The 20,231-nt window shown below is 44.3% G+C and overlaps 2 protein-coding genes across 4 annotated transcripts in view; one reads left to right on the top strand and one right to left on the bottom strand.

The window, feature by feature from the left end:
* The window catches only part of ACOT12 (acyl-CoA thioesterase 12), a 49,638-nt gene extending 43,134 nt beyond the window's left edge, over window positions 1-6,504 (top strand). For both annotated transcript variants that reach the window (XM_073344384.1, XM_073344385.1), the window contains one exon: window positions 359-6,504. In XM_073344384.1, coding sequence (XP_073200485.1) covers window positions 359-508 — 150 coding nt within the window. In that variant the 3' untranslated portion in view covers window positions 509-6,504. The remainder of the gene's footprint in view (window positions 1-358) is intronic.
* Window positions 4,913-18,804, bottom strand: ZCCHC9 (zinc finger CCHC-type containing 9). 2 transcript variants are annotated; one of them, XM_073344386.1, is made up of 7 exons: window positions 18,724-18,797; window positions 17,399-17,449; window positions 14,834-15,225; window positions 13,836-13,986; window positions 13,497-13,589; window positions 11,899-11,967; window positions 4,913-5,292 (listed from the first exon to the last, which is right to left on the bottom strand). In XM_073344386.1, the coding sequence occupies exons 3-7, from the start codon at window positions 15,197-15,199 to the stop codon at window positions 5,174-5,176; spliced, it is 798 nt and encodes a 265-aa protein (XP_073200487.1). In that variant the 5' UTR covers window positions 15,200-15,225; window positions 17,399-17,449; window positions 18,724-18,797; the 3' UTR covers window positions 4,913-5,173. The 2 variants fall into 2 exon arrangements, with proteins under 2 accessions (XP_073200487.1, XP_073200488.1); XM_073344387.1 differs by lacking the exon at window positions 13,497-13,589 and having other exon boundaries at window positions 18,724-18,804.
* Window positions 18,805-20,231: the final 1,427 nt, after the last annotated feature.

The raw sequence follows: 20,231 nt of genomic DNA, 5'->3' as shown, positions 1-20,231 counted from the left end.
CTATATAAGAACATATACTTATGAAAATGTTTGGGTACCCTAACTGGACTAAGGCGCCTTTATTCTGCCAACATTTGTGTTACTAAAACAAAGGTATTTAATGAGTTAGAGATGATGGAACAAATTCTGCTCTCTGCTATGCTGCTGTATACATTTAGCACATGCTTGAGCAGTTAGCTGATGTGGGGACATTAATATCACTAACATATTTTTAAAAGGTGATTATTTTCCAGTTAATATTGCCTTTACAGTGCTTTTATTTTTAGTATTAAAATACTCTGAGGGACTGATGCTGATATGGGTTCTGAGAAAATGACCCCCAAGTTTTGAGTTTTTCAATTTTAATTTGTTACTCCAGGTGTCTTACTTTAACCAAGTTACCTCTGGTGTTCTGCCTTACCTTGCTGCAAATCTCATTGGCTCATCAAAATCCATTGAGGATACTGCTTCTGCATGCATCAAGTTCTTGGAGATGGACAGTACCGAGATTGACAGTATTTTGTTTTAAGTAAAATATCAGGGAAGCTCTAAAGATTATCAGAAAACATTTTTAAGTGCTGCATGCAAACATGAGGCTTCTCAATATCTATATCATCTACTACAGTAGTTCTCAACCAGGAGTCTGGGCCACCAGCAAGTTTTTTTTTGGGGGGGGCCGCCAAGTAGGGCCAACATTAGACTCACTGGGGCCCAGGGCAAAAAGCCAAAGCCCCTGCCATACAGGGCTGAAGTGTGGGGCCCTGCCACCCGAGAGTGAAGACAAAGCTCGAGCAACTTAACTTTGCAGGGCCCGCTGTGGTGTAGGGCTCCATGCAACTGCCCTGCTTGCTACCATCTAATGCCATCCCTGGCTTTTATATGCAGAAATCCAGTTGTGGCACATGTGGGCCGTGGAGTTTTTATAGCATGTTGGGGTGGGGGGCTCAGAAAGAAAAAGGCTGAAAACCCCTGATCTGCCAGACTGAAATATTTACTTTAAGTCACACAGCTCATTTCAGCCCTTATCTTGAGAGTATCTGAGCACTTGCAATTCCCACTGATTCAGGAATGGATTGATTCATATTTTTAATTTTAAATAGAATGGGGGAAAGTTCTTATTATACCGCTCACTTGAATTTGGTGGAGATGCCAAGGCATAAATGAGGGCATAATTTCTATTACAAATACCATTTTGGATGGGCCGCTAAACTCAGTTCCAAAAATCTGCTCGGGTCTATAGCAATAATAATGAAGCTTACATCCTTTGTAAAGTGCTCTGAGGTCTACCGATGAAAAGTGCTGGGTATTAACATTATGATAGCTTTGAAAAAATATACCAATAAATAACAATGAATAAACTATTTTGGCCATGTTAAATTATAGACTTAAAGGAATGATGGTTTCAGAGGCTTTTTGGTCTAAACTGTTTTGAGATTTAAAAAATGGAATAGTGCTGGCAGTTAGTCCTTAGTCTGAATTAATACCTTCGGATGGATTTAAAGAATAAAATTTCAGGAATCATCTTGGTGCACCTCAGGATTGCAGTAGAGGCTCATGCTTTGTTGCATTCAGACCTTCTGAGCGGTTAATACCCTATCCAGCATCCACTGAAGTCAATGGAAAAGCTCCCATTGATTTCAACTACAGCTGGATCAAGCCCTAAGAAAACGGGATGTATAAGGTAGTGTTACTGGTACCTCTGTCCCCAGCTCCTCTGTTGCAGGTAGCAGAGATGGGAGGGCAGGGGGCAATACAAAGGAGCTGGTTACTGCTCCCTGATTTTCATCCCAGCTTTATGCTCTGAGCAGTTTTGAGCAGCCATGGGGTGCTCTCATATTGGGCTGGCTCGCAAAAGTCACCTAAGGAGCTGTCCAGCAGCTTGGGATAGCCAGAACACATAGTACTTGAGCCTCAGCCCCTATGTTGACAGCTGTAGGAGCATCTGGCATTGGTGCCAGTGACATCAGCTCTGTGCCTGCTGGGATCTTCTCCCTGCTGAGAAAACACAACCAGTTTCCACCCCATTTTGCACTATGGAACAGGAGTTCGGCTCTGGTCTCCTAACACTAATTCAGACTGCTTTACACTCACGAAGACTCCTTTAGGCCTTTTTATAGCCACTCCACCGACATATGAGAGTTACATTTTCCAAAGTCACCTAGGCCCAGCTCCTCAAAAGTATTTAGGCACCTAACTCACTAGCCTTGAGAATATAGGCCCCAGTGACTTTTGAAAAATCAGACTGAGATGCCCTCAAAAATGTTACCCTTAGGCTCATCATCAGTCATTTGGGTGGTTTTATTCGCCCCCCCTCCTCCCCCACACACACCTGTTCCACTAATTTAGACCCCCCTTGCACAGTGATAGAGGATGTAAGGAGTCTACCTGAGTGCGAGACACCAAGGCACCACTATAGCATCTAGCTGTGGGTAGTTGTCTAAAAATGACCTATGGGAAGCAAAAACATGGTTGGGAAATCACACAGAACGGAGGGGAAACTTGCAGGGAAGAGGAAGGAACCACTCCACCCTCCCTCCAAAAATCCCAGGTGAACCACGAGGGCTTCTTTAATGCCAAAATTTGGATCTAAGTGTTGAGTCGAAGCAGTGTCCCAGGAACCCTTTGCACTGACTATGCAAAAGCCAAAAAGGCCCCAGCAACTTATAGGTCCCAGTCCAGTACAGCTACCCTGAATCTCAGGCAGAGAATCTGCACAATCCAGTGTTTCTAGGGGTTCTTTAGTTCTTGCATAGATGTTTCCCACTGATACTGTCAGGTTGGTCCACAGCTGCCTAAGCATTTGGTGACTTTACACACCAGTCACTGCTGCCTTAAGCAGGTATAACTCTACAGACCACAGAGGAATTGTTCCAACTTGCATCAGAAGTGAAATAGATCCATAAACATCCGGTAGTGTTGCCTGTCGGTTAGGGTTACACTACTCACTTTCTTACTTTACTTAAAAACAGCCACAGAGAAGTGCTCCCGACACGCTGAAGCACTGATTGAAAACTAACATTGGTTACTTATTCTAATTTTGTATTTGCCTGGTGTATAATATAGTGGGAGTGCTCAATTACTAATGAGGAGTGGGAGGGAGAGAGAATGCAGTTTTGTGCTTCAGCCACATTACACCAGAGATGCTTCTGCAAAGCGTTTGCATGGCCCCACGCTGGTGAATTCTCCCAGCACAGCTCCCTATAAGGTGCCAAGTCAGCTCTGTGATGCCCATCACCTTCTAGATATCGCTGGTGAAGGAATGGGCCTGGAGGGACATGTTGGGAATGTGAGTAGATATAGCCAGAGCAGTGCCGTGTCCATCCCCACTACTGAAACACTCATGGGGACTATGGCAGCAGGGAGCACAAATCTGGGCAATCCTCAGGCTGCTTTAGCAGCTCCTTGCATAGGGGATGTATAAAGTTTGGCTACACACTATCTACTTCCAGTACATTTGTAATGTTCTCTCTCAGATGCCACTCCCCACTCCGTACTGTAAACCAAATACCAATGTACCTGCTGAAATCTCAGTCAAAGCTTTAAAAGATTCAACCTAGTATTTATTCTGTGCTTTCCCTCCCCTGTTAGGTTTCTGTAGTTAATCGCTATAAGGCATCAGGCAGTCAGGTGGTTCCTGGTATTTACTTCCATTTTGGGTTTGTTTTCTTTGGCTTTTGTAAACCATATTTATGTACTTTTTGAAAGCTGTTGACCCATTGATAAGCCAGATGCATACACATTTACTTCCTAAAGTCCAGAGAGACTTAGTCCAAAGATGCATTAAAAGGAAAAAGAAAAGGAGTACTAGGTGCCACTAGTACTCCTTTTCTTTTTGCGAATACAGACTAACACAGCTGCTACTCTGAAACCTGTCATTAAAAGGAAAGCTATTCTGTGGAAGACGACAACCAGAACCAGGGAAATCATTAGGAAAAATGCAACTACCATTATAGAAAATTCAAACTTTTAATATATTTTATAAAAATAGTTAATTTGAAGCAAAATGTATAAATAAGGAAGCATTTAAACAATAAGTTCGTGTATTCGGATTTATCACAAGAAACTGTACATTCCAAGGCAGCAATAAGCCATGACTTGGCCCAAAAGAGCCTGCTAAACCATGCCATCTTTCAAAGCGCATGAAGATCACCTTAAGAAGGGTCATAACACATTCATAAAAGGACATGTTAAAATAGGAAGTTAAGTGAACATCTTGATCACTACATAATTATCCTTCAAAGATTAACTATGACAAAGCTACTTTAAAGTTTAGTACAGGGTCTCATAATTAGAGTTCTAAATCAAACTTTAAGATTTTGATGAGAGGAGGATCCTTGACACCCTCTAAGGTGCACAGAACTACTTTGTCTGTAAATGCTGTAGCAATTCAGATTTAATACTGAATGCATCAAATCAGTCTTGGCACCCATAGTACACCACTAAAAAGCCAAATTTCTCATTCAAATACATTTTGTGGCTCTAGACCCACCATTTTGGGGTGGCTTCTAGAAGTTTTGCAGTAGAGTATAACTGACTATCCAAGTGTTACCGGGGACAGTAAGTGAAGCTGCATAATTGAGGTTTCATATGTGTTGGCCTTTTTTTGTTTTAATTTTTTTTTTTGCTGAAGGGATGTGTTCATAAACAATACTTTAAGGAGACTGTGCTGAACACAAGCAGACCTGTAGGGGTGAGAATAGTTGGTACACGGAGTACTGCAGCCCAGATCCCCAATCTAACAGTGGGAGAATCGTGCCATTCCACCCTGAGAGAGTTGAAAGCATGAAGTCTGAGATTTAATGAGCACATTTAGAGAGACTGGAGAGGGGCCAGTAGTGCAGTTAGCCCTGAACCATAGCTATGAACCAGCATTTTTAAAAAAACATTTGTTTGCTGTATTACCTTTTCTCCCCAGGACACCTTCATTTAAGCATTGTTTAGGTTTTTAAGTGATCACCATTTAAGGCTGGCGGGGGAGGGGGTTTGTAGAAAATTGTGAATACCCAGGAAGTCATGCGATCCACCTGGTTTATTGAAGCCAGAATCAATGTAAGTAGGTGTCAGTGGAGTTATGCCCACTATGCTAGGGCTGAATTTGGCCTAAGGAACCCAGCTTTTTCTTTCAGTTGTATAAGCCAGTGACCACTCAGAAGACAAATGATGTTTAATATAGTCTGACAGCCAAGAGCAGTTATCAAAAATTAACAACTTTTGGTACTTTTACTTTTGGTTTTTGTGGTTTAGGGCTCTCTAGAATTTCTTCGTAATCTGCACTCATTCCACAGGACCATCGACCAACTGTTACTGCTTGATCTGTGAAGCAAGAGAGGCAAAATAGATTATGTAAAACTCCATTGTTTACATCCAAGATTTTCACTTTGAACGGTCTTGTGGCTAAACCACTGGGCGACATCGTCTCAGTCAGGATGTCTTGCATTTTAATTCTAGCTCTGACAAACTCTCCACGTCCTTAGGCAAGTTGTTTAACCTCTATTCTGCAAACTCAGCTATCTCCCAAAGCATTATTAGGGTTCAGTAAATATTGTAACTTTAAAAAAAACCCAAAACATGGAAAACGCTATATAAGGGTATGTTTTCTCAGCAGGGAACTCACCAAGATTCTCAAATTAGGCCCTCACCTATCATCACCAAAGTGGGTTAACTATAATACTTTCTGTCCCCTCCAACACCTTCCACAAAGGCCTCATTGTAATTAACCAACATTAAATAAGCCTTAGCACGCCTAGAGAGTAGGTAAATATCATCCCCATTGTATAGATTGGGATATTAAGGCAGAATGATCTGCCAATGGTCATGCAAGAAGTTTGTGGCACGGCTGATCTCTTGACTCTTTTTAATTATGAAGCATCTTTCCACACTTTACTCCATTCAATACCAGTTAACATACCCCTCCTAAACACGTAGCACATTGGCATGCTATATTTCTCTTCTGTACAGCAGTTCAATTTTTGGAGGCCAGCTAGTCAGAATGTGCTGAAAATATTACATGGACACGTTAGTTATCAGTAACCTATACTAATTTCAGCGCATATGTGGCAGTTCCAGTGTCTAAAACAAGTAACAGCCAGCTCTGGCATACTCTAACTGCATCTGAATAAGAGTCACCAGGCGAAATGGTGTGTGTTTTAGTAACTGATTGACAGAGCCAGATTGAGAGAGCCAGAAGAGTACCCAGAAGTCACCTACTACAGGACAGGCCCAACAAAGAAAATAACAGAACGCCACTAGCCATCACCTTCAGCCCCCAACTAAAACCTCTCCAACGCATCAAGGATCTACAACCTATCCTGAAGGACAACCCAACACTCTCACAAATCTTGGGAGACAGGTCAGTCCTTGCTTACAGACAGCCCCCCAACCTGAAGCAAATACTCACCAGCAACCACACACCACACAACAGAACCACTAACCCAGGAACCTATCCTTGCAACAAAGCCCGTTGCCAACTGTGCCTACATATCTATTCAAGAGTACTTGTGGCACCTTAGAGACTAACCAATTTATTTGAGCATAAGCTTTCGTGAGCGACAGCTCACTTCATCGGATGCAAGTGAGCTGTCGCTCACGAAAGCTTATGCTCAAATAAACTGGTTAGTCTCTAAGGTGCCACAAGTACTCCTTTTCTTTTTGTGAATACAGACTAACATGGCTGTTACTCTGAAACATATCTATTCAGGGGATACCATCATAGGGCCTAATCACATCAGCCACACTATCAGAGGCTCGTTCACCTGCACATCTACCAATGTGATTTATGCCATCATGTGCCTGCAATGCCCCTCTGCCATGTACACTGGGCAAACTGGACAGTCTCTACGTAAAAGAATAAATGGACACAAATCAGATGTCAAGAATTATAACATTCATAAACCAGTCGGAGAACACTTCAATCTCTCTGGTCACTCGATTTCTGATCTCAAAGTGACTATCCTTCAACAAAAAAACTTCTAAAACAGACTCCAACGAGAGACTGCTGAATTGGAATTAATTTGCAAATTGGATACAATTAACTTAGGCTTGAATAGAGACTGGGAGTGGTTGAGTCATTATACTAAGTAAAACTATTTCCCCTTGTTTATTCCTCCCCCCACTGTTCCTCAGACGTTCTTGTTAACTCCTGGAAATGTGCTGGAAATGGCCCACCTTGATTATCACTTCAAAAGGTTTTCTCTCCCCCGGCCCCACTCTCCTGCTGGTAATAGCTCATCTTAAGTGATCACTCTTCTTACAATGTGTATTTTTTCATGGTCTGTGTGTAAAATAAAATCTCCTCACTGTACTTCCCACTTTATGCATCCAATGAAGTGAGCTGTAGCTCACGAAAGCTTATGCTCAAATAAATTGGTTAGTCTCTAAGGTGCCACAAGTATTCCTTTTCTTTTAGTAACTGACTGTAACCCTGAGTCTTGGGAGTATCGGTTATCTTAATTTATCCCCACTCACAAAGAGTACTTTGCACATTGCAAACTGATTACAAAATTTTCTCTTTTCATTCTTATCCACAGCATATCATTATAGATTCAATGAATTCTAAAGTTTTGTAAGCAGCAGTGCTTGTTTTTAAATATCAGTGTTAGTTTTAACAGGTCTCCTGTGAAATTACACAGCATCTAACTGTCAGTCTTCATTATGGATGTGTTTTCCAACCATGGAGAATCCCAGTTCAGGGGTGTGTGTGTGTGTGTGTGTGTGTGTGTGTGTGTGTGTGTGAGTGTGTGAGAGAGAGAGAGAGAGAGAATTTAGTCTCCTGAGAGAGATCCACATTTTTTTAGATTGGGATATGCAGTGTACTTCTGCAAACAAAATGGTATTTGTCAGTTGTCATTAAGTATCTCACAGAAGCTATACATTTCAAGGTGTAGGCATCTGATCACTAAACCTTTGACTCTCATATCTCCTGCAGTATAGGAATTGCATGGAGTAAGCACACTGTTTAGTGATGCTCTCCTGCCTTCTGGCATACAAGAATACCAACACTGCTAAATGAAAACCACATTCATCAACTAAAGGCTGCCACTCACACAGTGACAGTCTGTCATTCACAAGGGTTCGCAGAGCACTGCTGTTGATTTCACTACAAAATTCCTTCTCTCCTATTGAAACTTCTCCAATTTCCACTTGTGTGCCAGCCTGACAGAAAGTTTGTGTTTTTTCATGGTATATAAAAAATGGTTACTTAAATAAAGTAACACAAGACTATTGCCCACATGAGTCCATGTTGTAGCGGATACGACCACCTTGGTCAGAATGTCTGAACAGTACCCAGCCATTAGGGCCGCCCATGTACCCTGCCTACGGCCTCAGGACTCCCCCCTGAAGAGTCATACTGCAGAACAACTACATAAAAGAAGAACTTACCGCTGAGGCACTGGACACCAGGAGTCTGACATCAGGGCTCCAGAGGAAGAGCCCATCAACCCACAAACTCGTGATATCAGTATGGGCAATGTAGTGGTGCTCAGTGTCAAGGCATCAACACCAGCAGTATCAAAGAGTGACCAGACACCAATGCCGTGACACCCCTGATAGGCATGGTATCTAGGGGAGTCCTGTATTCTACTGGGCCATAGGACACACTCACAACCCCCTCTGAGATGGTCTGGGCTAGAACAGTAACTAGGAATGTAATCCTCCTGTGTCATCACTGATCCAATGCCACTACAAGAGGGGCACTACTTGAAGTGGGTAGACTGGGCTTTGGCCACCTTAGATAAGGTCCACAAGAGTGTGGGAATTGCTCAGCATTGAAACTAACTATCCAATGGGACTAAAAATCCTAACACTAGCTGACCATCCCACAAACAAAAACAATAATGACCTGAAATATACCAAGGAGTTCCTCTATTCAGTACTTACGGTGATCAAAAGGAACAGCAAAGCAATCACAACTGCAATATAATAGACCCTGACGTGGGGTAGAGAAACACACAAGGGCATGGACATGGAGTATACGCAGCCCCAATATACACAGCTATTCAGAAGTTTCAAGCTGCATTCCCAAGTCCTGTGCATCACTCACAGTGGGGCTCCAGGCAGGGAAGCTTTCAGTAACACTCACTAGATTCTGTTTGCCCTAGAACATCTTACACTTAGGTCTTGTCTACACTATAAAGTTGTGTTGGCAAAAGTTATGCTGCTTTAATTAAAGTGCTTTACTTAAAACCGCTGTTGCATGTTCACGCTAGCTCCTTGTGTCGCCAGAGCACATCCACACTGACAGCGCTTGCATCAACACAGAGAGCAGTGCACTGTGGTAGTATCCCACTGTGCAACTGGCGGCAGGGTGCTTTAAGAAGGCTTTGCAATGCCTCATGGGGCAGGTACAGCATCACAGCAGGTTTCTCAATCCCATCATTCCAGGAGCATCCTAGTAGATTGTCAGCTGCTTTTTCAACTGAAGGGTGCACGGGGAAGAAGAGGAGAGTGGTGTGTCTGGGGCAGTGGAGAAAGCAGGCTGACTGACCTATCCTGAGGCAGTGGGAGGGGGACACCCCCTTCCCACATCAGCCCTCAGCTCTGTTCAGCACAGCAGTCTCTCCCGAAGCAGCCCGCTCTGCCTGCCTGCCATTCTGTGATTCCCTCTGGGTTCTCGCACAGCCTCCTCAGCTGCTCGGAGCAGCATCCGAAGCCTGCTGAGGAATGTCAAAGCAGCACAGCAGTCCCACCCTGCACCCTGAGTTCCTAGAGCAGGGCAGAACAGGAGCATGCCACATTAATGATTTGCTCTTTTTTCTCCCAAAAGGAGCAGCAGGCTCAGCTCTCAGATACTTCCCCAGAGCTTTGGAAGGGGAGGGACACATGCCTGCAGGGCAGCAAAGATCAAAACAGTGAGCAGAGCAGTCATAGCAGGCATTGTGGGATACTGGTGGAAGCCAGGTCTGTGGAAAAAACAAGCAGCAGTGTCTACACTGATGCTTTGTCGCTTAACTTTGCCACAAAAGGCTCTATGCCTCTCATTGAGGTGGTTTTGTTTTTACCACCAAAAGTAGCTTTGTACTGTGTACACTTTCCCTATTTTGTTGGCAAAAGGCAGCTTTTGCGGACAAAACTTTGTAGTGTAGACAAGGCCCTACCTGTGCCTCCATAGCCTGTTTACTTCTGTGTAAGTCTTTCTTGTGAAAGCTAGGACTGCCCCAACCCATTCCAGGGTGGGCCATTCTTTGATTTAGAACTGGGCAGTTTCTATGTTTTAGTTTTCAGTGGGTTGGAATCAGATTCCTGAGAAATTAACTCCACTCCATGGGAGTCTGCTGTGTGACATGGGTTTGGTTTGAGCCTTGGAATCAATCATTACCAATCTCCCCAACATTAAAAGAAACATCTCTTTTGTTTTACGTTACCAGAAGCGGCTTTTGTTTAAACTACATCTAATTAAAATCTATACTGCCTGCTAACCTTTGGAAAAATTTCAAGACCAAATTACCACAAGTACCACTAGCGCCCCTTCTATATTACAAATCTTTGACAATCATACACCGGTTATGAAACCTCCAACAAATCTTACTTGACAAAGATATGCTTCAACAACTAAAACACTTCAGCCATTCGTGTACACCTGATGCCGGCACAGAGGTACTCCCTGCACACTGCAAATAACTGACATAACATTTATATGATCAAGATATATACATTTAGTAGTGATGGATGAAGAATGTGTGAGATCCTGGTGAAGGAAACTGGATTTGACGATTGAAATCTGACAGCATCTTAGAGCCAATGGCACTAGAGACTTTTGGAGGGGGACGTGTACAGATCAAAATTACTGAGTCACTATAACAGCATATAATCCCTCTCCCGTGATTTCACCTTCCTGTAGTCTCTATTACAGATATTCAGAAAACAAAGCAGTAGCCTAACAGCTATTAGAAATTAGGAATACCTGGACTCCATTCTCTGCATGATCATTAAACCATATCTCCCAGATGCAGACAATTTTATAATAAAGAAACACTGGTCGGTAAGGGGGAAAGAAAAGTAAATGAAAATAAAACCTAACGATGAATTTTCAGAGTTATCAGTGGACAATGTAAGGATATTTTTCAATTCATTTTTTCCAGATATTGGAACAAACAATAACTTTGGCAGAATTTGGTAGGGCTTAGAAGGGCTAACCAACAACCTTTAGGGCAGAACTAAAACAGTTAGCCAGAGACTGGTAAAGTGTCTTCTCCCCACACTAGCGGCAATTAAGGAGCAACACCACAGCAAGCTGTGCATTCCTCCAACCTCAGCTATTGGATTTATACCAGGCTGTAGTCCCTAGATCCTGCTCAGGGGTCCCCCATCTTTTGTATCAGCCTTGACTAATAGTAATGTCTGAAACTCCCTTAGAGCAGCCAGAGAGATCTCCTCTTTTCCCTCTACTAAGGAAGTCTATAGGACCCACCGTTCTCCCTTCATCAGAATCTCTCTTTCCTGACTGCTGTAGGACAGGGAGGATCCCTAGTCTCCATTTTTGGGTTTATCCTCTTCCTCAAATAGCTCCAGTACCCAACTGCCACTCAAAGCTTTCCTACTCTGAAACTGACTTTTTCAGTTTCACTGCTACCCACAGGAAAATGACCATTTTGTCAGTTTCACCCTGCAGCCCCTGGAGAAAGTAAAGGCATTGGTGCAGACTGTCTCAGGAAGACAGCATTCTATTTGTTCACATTCATTTTATATTTGGAACACTATTTTCATATGTGTTAAGGGCTAGAACCATTTGTAATGAAAGTTGTCAATTTCTGCAGTTTGCTTTACCCACCTACACTCCCCATTCCTCCCGAACAGTTTCATATTTGCTACTAAGTGAGTGTATTTTTCAAGCCCGCTTTATTGGTCTCATCATTACAATAGAATAATTTGTCTTTATATTTTAAAACTTTGACATGCAAGCTATACTCCCTTGGATCTCACCTGAGTACTGGTTTTCTGGACAATCTTTTTTAAAGTGTTCCACAGATCCACAAAGCCTGCAGCAGCCTCCTATTAAGAAAGCACATCCAAAGCTATTTCTTAACAACTGGAAATAATATTTGCTTTATCATTATGCATATTTTAATTACTTGTCAACATGTTATAAATACTGATCTTCACTTGAAACAAGAAAATTTAGAAGTTAAACAAATTCAATATTATATATCACAAATTAAGATAAAAATTTCCTCTAGAGACTAACTCAGAGGTCATTCATAGACTAAAATTCAAGTTAACTTGAGACAACATGGTCCAGTGTATAGGAGACCTGCTTTGTGACATTGGAGTAGTAATTTGACCTCTGGGCCTGAGTTTCCCCTCTATAAAATAGGAATAATTATACTTACCCTCTTTTGTAAAGCACTCTCATCTACGGATGCCAAATGATATACACAAATCTAGTATTAATGTTACTGCAAAGAGTCATTTGAATTATATTTTCCTAGAAATACTTAGTAGCTATTTGAAATTCTGACATTGATTTTTTAGGAACAAATTCTGTTCCAAGATACCAGCATACACCAACTTCTTCTGAAGTTAATGGGAGTTGCATGTGGATGTCCGAGGACAAAATCCAGCCTTTAAAGGGGCAACATCTACTTGAGATCTACTCAATTAAAAAAAAGGTTAAAAGCAATTTTAAATACATCTGACTGAGTCCTCCAACTAATCTGAAATTTTAGTCACTTTCCTATTTTTGCCAAGTTACTGTGTGAAAGATCTACAAACTAGTTGATTATACTGCGAAACGAAAAAGTTAACTATACAAAAAGGGATTATCAAATTTAAAAAAGACTTTATTTTAATCCCTTTCTTATGTTAAACAACTTCAGACAGAAATGTGATTTAAGTTGAGGTTGTTCCTTTTCTAGTATAAAGCCTTCACTAAGAACATGTTGCAATTACGAGGATGCCGAGGCACTGCATGTTTCAGATCTACATGTGACGTCACAGGCCGAATGAATTATATTCCAAAAGGACAAGTTAAAGGCAGCTTTCCTTATTTTTTTGCAGTGTCATCACATATTTAAACATAGTGCAGTAATAACTTGTTTGGCTAAAATTCTAACAGCCATGGAATACCTGAAGAGACTCATGTATCCAACATATAATGGGAGGACTGAACAGCTCATTTAGCTTTCAAAATGTCTCTCTAGCCAAAAGAGTCTATACACTTCCTCCCCACAGGTTTAGAGCGTCTCCCTTTCCCCAGGTACATAAATACAAAGGGTCTTTTTCCTCACAGAATCATTGAGAACACCCCTTTTTTGAATTTCAAATTGAATTTAGCTCTTATGCTCTTCTACTCATCCTGCTGATGCTCAGTTACTTGGGGCAATCACCAGCTAATGAAGGTATGCACTAGACACTACAGTTGCGACATAATTTTTCCTACACCAAGTACATAGTCCACCTTCTACAAGGAGCTCTTTTCACTACACTCTCTCATTCCTGGCAGCTGTCACCTTGTTCTTTGCTACATTTAACCACCATTATAAGAGGGCAAATGTTTGGTTTACAGTAATAATTATACTGACCTTCAGCATATAGTCCTTTAGGATTATCTGGACAGGACCTTGACAAATGCCCCATCTCGCCACAAATAAAACATTTTGCATACGGAAATTTCCCTGTAAGATTCCAATTGTTCTTATTAAAATATATAGTAAACCTTAACACCAAAGTTACAGATAATGTCATTGTTTTTACAGAAAACAAATCAATATTGCAGTAATGTGGAACCACTTTAGCAGGTAATGCATGTCCTCAAAACTGACTAAAAATGAAACTCTTCTCAGTGATCAGAAAACCCTTACAAAGCACTTCCTTTAAGAGAGATAAGTAGATGTAACAAAAAAAAAAAAAAAAAGCCATACCAATAGCTGGATCTACTTTTGCTCTACACTTGGTGATTTCATGCTCTGTAGATCCACATCGATAACAGATTCCAGTACCCATATCCTGACTTTCAAGTACAGCTGGGCAGTCAGCAATTCCATGGCCAGGCTTCCTACAGTGAAAACATACCTTCAAAAATAAAATGTGAATTACTAAACTGACTATGGAAACTCATGTTTTGCTGTGTATTTTTACAGCCAGGAATATTTTAAAAGGATAGATTTACTGCTAATACCACACACACACAATCAGCATTTACCTCCAACAGAATTTTATTTTCTTCAAACTACTTTTCATATTAAAGTTAACTGAAATCTCTGTGTCATAGACACATATTTGGGGTAAGAGAACCCCAGCATGGTCTAGTTTTAGATTTTGGAATCAAGATAAGTTTTGGTCCTTAGATCTTTAAAATAAGGTCACATCAGACAATAAGACACATAATGATCTCAAGGTCTAAGATTCAATAACTGGTACTGAAAACAAGACCACAAAATTCCATTGTAATAAGTACTTTATGAATCTTACACAGTCAGCCTTAAGGGGAAAATTCTTAGAATATAATGGGGATAAATCCAATTTGCCACAGAATAGTTGTCACAGTCCCGCACCCACAACCAATGAGATGATCAAGCGCCAATATTATAGGCATTGTTCACCCATTTATAAGATTGTACAAAGGTGTATATAGGAATAGCATATTGCGCATTCACTGATCAACAGCTGATCATTACAGAAGGAGTGCATCCTCCTTCAAAAAGCAAGTTTGATACATTTTGTGGATTCCAAACAGGCGGGCAACTTAACATTAGTTATACTGGAATTCTGCAAGCTTTAAGACTTTTCTACAATTTTTTGCAATTTATACACCTTATATATAGGTATATAAGTACCTAAATTACTTTTACCTTAATCTTAGAACACACTTATGAACAAAAATTTGACGAGAAAGGGCAGAACAGGACAGAGATCTTACCATGGTGTTTTTCTTCATCTCTTGTCTCTTCAATCTTCTTCCCTCCCGACGCTTGTCTTTCTTCAAGGCTGTTGCTACTTCTTCCCTCACCTCATGGCTGTCGGCTGCTCTCACCTTTCCATTATGTATAAACTGTGAGCTCTGTTTTAAGTATTCCATGAATCCATTAACATCCTCATTCAAATAGTCCTTTTTCTTTTTATTCTTCTTCTTCACTTGATCATTCTTTAAAGAAAGCGTATTGGAATAATTTTGCTGTTTATTCCCCACTGTTCCACTGGTGGATCCATTTTTCATATCTTCCCATGGTGTAGCATCCAGAGGCTTTTTGCTATGAGTGGTACTAGTACGGGCCCACCTGGTCATTATTTCTTCTGGAATATTTTACAAGCCTTTAAAGCAAATACTGAAGGTCACACTTGTTCTTTTGGGCAGGGTACATGACTTTTTATCAGTTTGCACAAAATTTAGCACGATAGGACTACATTTAAATCTAAGATCGGGGACTCCGAGAACCACTATTCTACAAAACATTATTAAAAAATAAAATCATGTAAAATCACCCCACAAGGCACCAACCAAAGAAAAACAAAATTCTACATTTGTACCACAGCTTGAGACGTCTCTTTGCTCAAGCATCTGGGACCACTAGGTTACTGGGACCACTAGGTTACTGCCCTGCTGGGTGGGTCAGTGGAGCTAAACCGTCACATTAATGTATAATCTACACTTTTGTTTCAGCCAACTTTGGGCCAGATCGAATGCTTAAAAATTGGATCGACCTAGCTATATTGCTCAGGGCTGTGAAAAAGGTTGCACCTTTAGTGCCGCAATTAGGTCAGCCTAACTCTAGTGTAAATATGGCTGGGCTAACAGCACAGTTCTTCTGTGCACCTAGCTCCCACCTGTGGAAGAGGTGGATTAACTACAGCAACAGGAGAACCCCTCCCGTTGATACAGGAGATGTCTAAGCTACTGCGGCATGGCCCCAGGGCTGTGACTGTGCCGCTGATGTATAGCCCTGGCCTACAGTACCGGGTTTACAAGGGCTTTGGACCACAGCCCCGCTCCAGACTCTGCCCACACTTCACGGCCCTGCCCCCGCTCAGCCTCTCCTCCCCATAGCCCCACTTGCTGCTCACTCCTCTCCGCCCCTTCCCCCACCCGTGCAAGTGGTGGGAAAATGCCAAGCGGGGTAGGGCCCACAAAAGATTAATCTCATTCTTCTGACCTAAGGCATTAGTATAGGGCTCCCAGCAGACCCTTCCCCAGGTACCAGGCTGTGCTGCCTTCCCCAGTCTGGAGACAGGACTCCAGACATGGAGCTGCTCGCCTGGGGCAGGGGTGTGGCACAGCTAATCTGGCCCACCCAGTTCCACACACACGAATTCCTCCCCAGCGAGCAGCATGAGGTGCTGGAGCCACTCTCATGGTCAGGGCGAGGGCGTGTGGAAGCGACCTCAGCAGCGAGGTTATCAGCGCCCCCACCCCACAACTTGGGCATTAGGCAGTCCCACCCCCAACGCTACAGGCCTGAGGCAGTCACGGGGCCCAGCGTTTAGGGCCTGATCCCAGTCCAGGTTTCAGCAGCCAGGTTCAATGCAGCCCTGGCTGCCCCTGGCAGGGAGTGGAGGGAGCAAGGCAACCCACAGCCACCATGGGCCCAGCACCCCACCAACACACAGCCTCAGTACGGACTGGCCTCTTGTGACTTCACAGCCATGCAGAGGGATTTGACCATGCAGAACATGAGAGTCCGGGGGCTGCAGCCCACAAGAGTCACTCACCACTGGTGCAGCACGAAGGCCCCGGGGTTGGGTGATCACATTTCCCAAAGGGAAAACAGGACACTGTGCGGGGTTTACTCAAGCCCCATCGTGGCCCTTGCTGTTGGCCTGAGCCCCCCTCCCTGCATAGGGGGCAGGCAGGGCTCAGGAGAACAGCAAAGCACATACTAGACAGGGTGTCGGGACCAGGCCTCCAGTGTAGTAGAGACCCGCAGGGAGAGAGAGACAGGGTCCGACCACCCTGGAAACACTTCCCAACATGCTGCTCTGCACTTCCCGTCACTAATCAGAAGCAGAGCTAAGCTGGTTGCGGGGCTGGGGACTGTTTTAACCTAGATGGAGCAATTTGGGGGGGGGCGGGGCTGCACATACCAACCAGCAGAGCATTGCCAACCCCAGCGTTGCCAGACCTGGGGCCTGCAGTCACCAGTCTCCACCCCACAGGGGTGCCAAGCTCACCAGCACCTGGCAGTGCACCCCAAGCTTGGTGCTCCTGGCGGGGCCTCAGTGTGGGATCCCCTTGTCCTACAGTCAGAGGGTTTGACATTGGCCTATTAGGACAAGGGGGATAAGGCATATTGGCTAGCAGAGCTGCGAGCCGCCTCGGGCGGCTGTAACAGGGAGCGGGGGAAGCACCAGCCCCGCTGGCCCCTCTTGTTCATGTCCCTCAGCTTCATGTGGTACAGGCCACCATTTAGGACTCAGCTCTGTCTGTGAATATTTTGCATCCTTAAACCGGAGAGAGCGATCCCGCATGTAAAGGGAAATGTTTACTAACCTCAGCAGATAACGCTATTGAGAGTTACACACCCAATGGATTACTGAAAACCTTCAGGAAAAAACAGGAAATTTTGTCAGTAACAATATTAAAAGAAAACAACACTTACAGTTGCTCTTAGCTTTCAAATACAAATTACGCTCTATGCATATGTGCACACATCCCCATCCTGAGATTCTCTTAGAGGAGGATTTACCCCTTCTCCATATCTGCTAGGGGTGGAGGGTGGGTCAAAACCCTATTGTTAGGGCCCTACCAAATTCACTGTCCATTTTGGTCAATTTCACAGTCATAGGATTTTAAAAATAGTAAATTTCAAGATTTCAGCTAATTAAATCTAAAATTTCACAGTGTTGTAATTGTTGGGGTCCTAACCCAAAAAGGAAATGTGGTGGGGTTGCAAGATCATTGGGAGATCAGTTGCGATACTGCTTACCTTATTTCTGCACTGCTGCAGGCAATGGAGTTGCCTTGGGAGCTGGGCAGTTGGAAAGCCGCGGCTGCTGGCCTGGAGCACAGCTTTGAAGGCAGAGCCCCCGCCAGCAGCAGTGGAGAAGTAAGGATGGCACTGTGTGGTATTGCCACCCTTACTTCTGCACTGCTGCTGGCGGGGTGTCACCTTCAGAACTAGTTGCCCAGCCAACAGTTGCCACTCTCCAGCCGCCCAGCTCTGAAGTCAGCACAAAAGTAAGGGTGGCAATTCTGCAATCCTCCTACAATGATCTTACAACCCCCATACAACTTCTTCTAGGTCAGGACCCCCAATTTGAGAAACTCCGGTCTCCCAAAGAAACTTCTATAGTATAGGGTAAAAGCACACAAAAGACCAGATTTCATGGTGGGAGACCAGATTTCAAGGTCCCTGACATGTTTTTCATGGAGGTGAATTTGGTAGGACCCTCCCTATAGTTGACAGAATTAGATATTTATTTTGTTATGACATTATTATTACATAATAATGCAATTATTACATAACCAGTTCAGACAGGGGGTCACGGAGGGGCTCGGCCCAGTTCCGTGTGGGGTGAGGGGAGGGGAAGGAGGCGCGGAGGGGCTCGGCCCAGTTCCGCGGGGTGGGGGGAGGGGGAGGAGGCGCGGAGGGGCTCGGCCCAGTTCCGCGCGGGGAGGGGGAGGAGACGCGGAGGGGCTCGGCCCAGTTCCGCGCGGGGAGGGGGAGGAGACGCGGAGGGGCTCGGCCCAGTTCCGCGCGGGGAGGGGAGGAGGCGCGGAGGGGCTCGGCCCAGTTCCGCGCGGGGAGGGGGAGGGGGAGGAGGCGCGGAGGGGCTCGGCCCAGTTCCGCAGGGGGGGGGGGGGGACATGCTCACCTCACTGTCCACAGCCTGACTCCGGCTTCCGGCCCAGCTAGCAGGGGGAGGGGCCTGCAAAGGAAGAGGCGGAACAGGGCGAGGGGCGGGGGGAGGAGGGGAGCAGGGGGCGGGGCCAAAGGTCCGGCGCTCCTGCGGCGGCCCCCGGATTGGCCGGGCCGCTGCGGTGTAAGGCCGCTTCCGGTTCCTGTCGCCAGGCCGTGGCCTGCAGCCTGCTCGTCACGCGCTGCCGCCGGCGCGAGCAGACAAGCCCGCTGGGCACGTCCCCGTGCTGCGGTGCGCGCAGGCGAGTTAGGCGGAGCCGCGCTCAAGCCCCGCGGTGCTCAAGGCGGGAAGCGCGACACGATTGTGAAGGTGTACGCGGCCCGCAAAGCCGCTCCTCGTGGTTTCATTCCCCTTCCCCGTTAAATGAACGGGGACTATGGGTAGAGCAAAGCGAGGCAAACAGCGGTGCGTCCCGCTGTGAGTATAGGTGCAGGCCACGTCTCCCCGAGCAAACACAGCTCCGGGCCGGCGGGGAGCAGGTCTTGGGCGACTGGCAGAATTTCTGGCTTCCTTAGAAGGTCTTTTTTGAACATTGTGCTGTCTCCATTCAGCTGTGCCGCCTGGGTTAGCGCTCATAGCACACCCGGGCATGTCTCCCCCGGGAAGCTTCTGGAGTATACTGTGGGCACAGGGCAATGAATAAACCAGATGGATTCAAATTTTAAATTCCTACCTACGCCCCTTTGTAAAAAGCCTCCACCAAATACTGGGCTAGACATGCCCGCATATGCTACTCCTTCCCGTAGCCCTGGTATCTAAATGCCAAGTGAAGGCACTCAGATACCAGGCCATGCAGATAAATACAGTGATGGGTGTGGTATAAGAACTAGAATAGCACAGAAGTGAAGTCCCTACCGCAGTAGTATATGACCATGAAAAACCATCTCGTTATGTCACCAGTTGACAAATATTCTCCTCTCCTGTTTTTTTCTATTTGGCATTGCTCAATCCCACCAAACAATGCTCAAGAGGAAGGAACACACAGGAAAGTTCTCCCAAAGTTTCCCATATTTCCATGACTCTCAGCACTTAAGATTTCTTATTTAAAAATATTACTTGTCCAGAGAGAACTCTGCTTTTTGCTTTGCATGTTTTGTTTATTTCTATGACAATGTATATTCTTATTTAAAATATTCCGAACACAGCAGTGTGAAGTAGTTCTTGATGAAATATTCAGGATATTTTCTTTCCTTGTATTATGGTAAACTACAAAAAGGATGATCCAATTGTCACAACATATTCCTGGACATTTAGAAATCTTTCAGAGTAGCAGCGATTTTAGTCTGTATTCGTAAGAAGAAAAGGAGTACTTTTGGCACCTTAGAGACTAACAAATGTATTTGAGCATAAGCTTTCGTGAGCTACAGCTCACTTCATCGGATGCATACTGTGGAAAATACAGTGGGGAGATTTATATACATTGAGAACATGAAACAATGGGTGTTACCGTACACACTGTAATC

This window comes from Lepidochelys kempii, chromosome 5 (genome assembly GCF_965140265.1).
Source record: "Lepidochelys kempii isolate rLepKem1 chromosome 5, rLepKem1.hap2, whole genome shotgun sequence".
In the NCBI taxonomy this organism is placed as follows: Eukaryota; Metazoa; Chordata; order Testudines; family Cheloniidae; genus Lepidochelys; species Lepidochelys kempii.
This window is presented reverse-complemented; position numbering and strand designations above follow the sequence as displayed.

Coding starts and splice junctions, on each gene's coding strand:
- ZCCHC9 (XM_073344386.1), bottom strand. CDS start 15,199: ATGACCAGGTGGGCCCGTACTAGTACCACTCATAGCAAAAAGCCTCTG. Junction 13,987..14,833: donor AGATGAAGAAAAACACCATG/GTAAGATCTCTG, acceptor TTATTTTTGAAG/GTATGTTTTCACTGTAGGAA. Junction 11,968..13,496: donor TAAAGGACTATATGCTGAAG/GTCAGTATAATT, acceptor CTTTCTTAATAG/GAGGCTGCTGCAGGCTTTGT.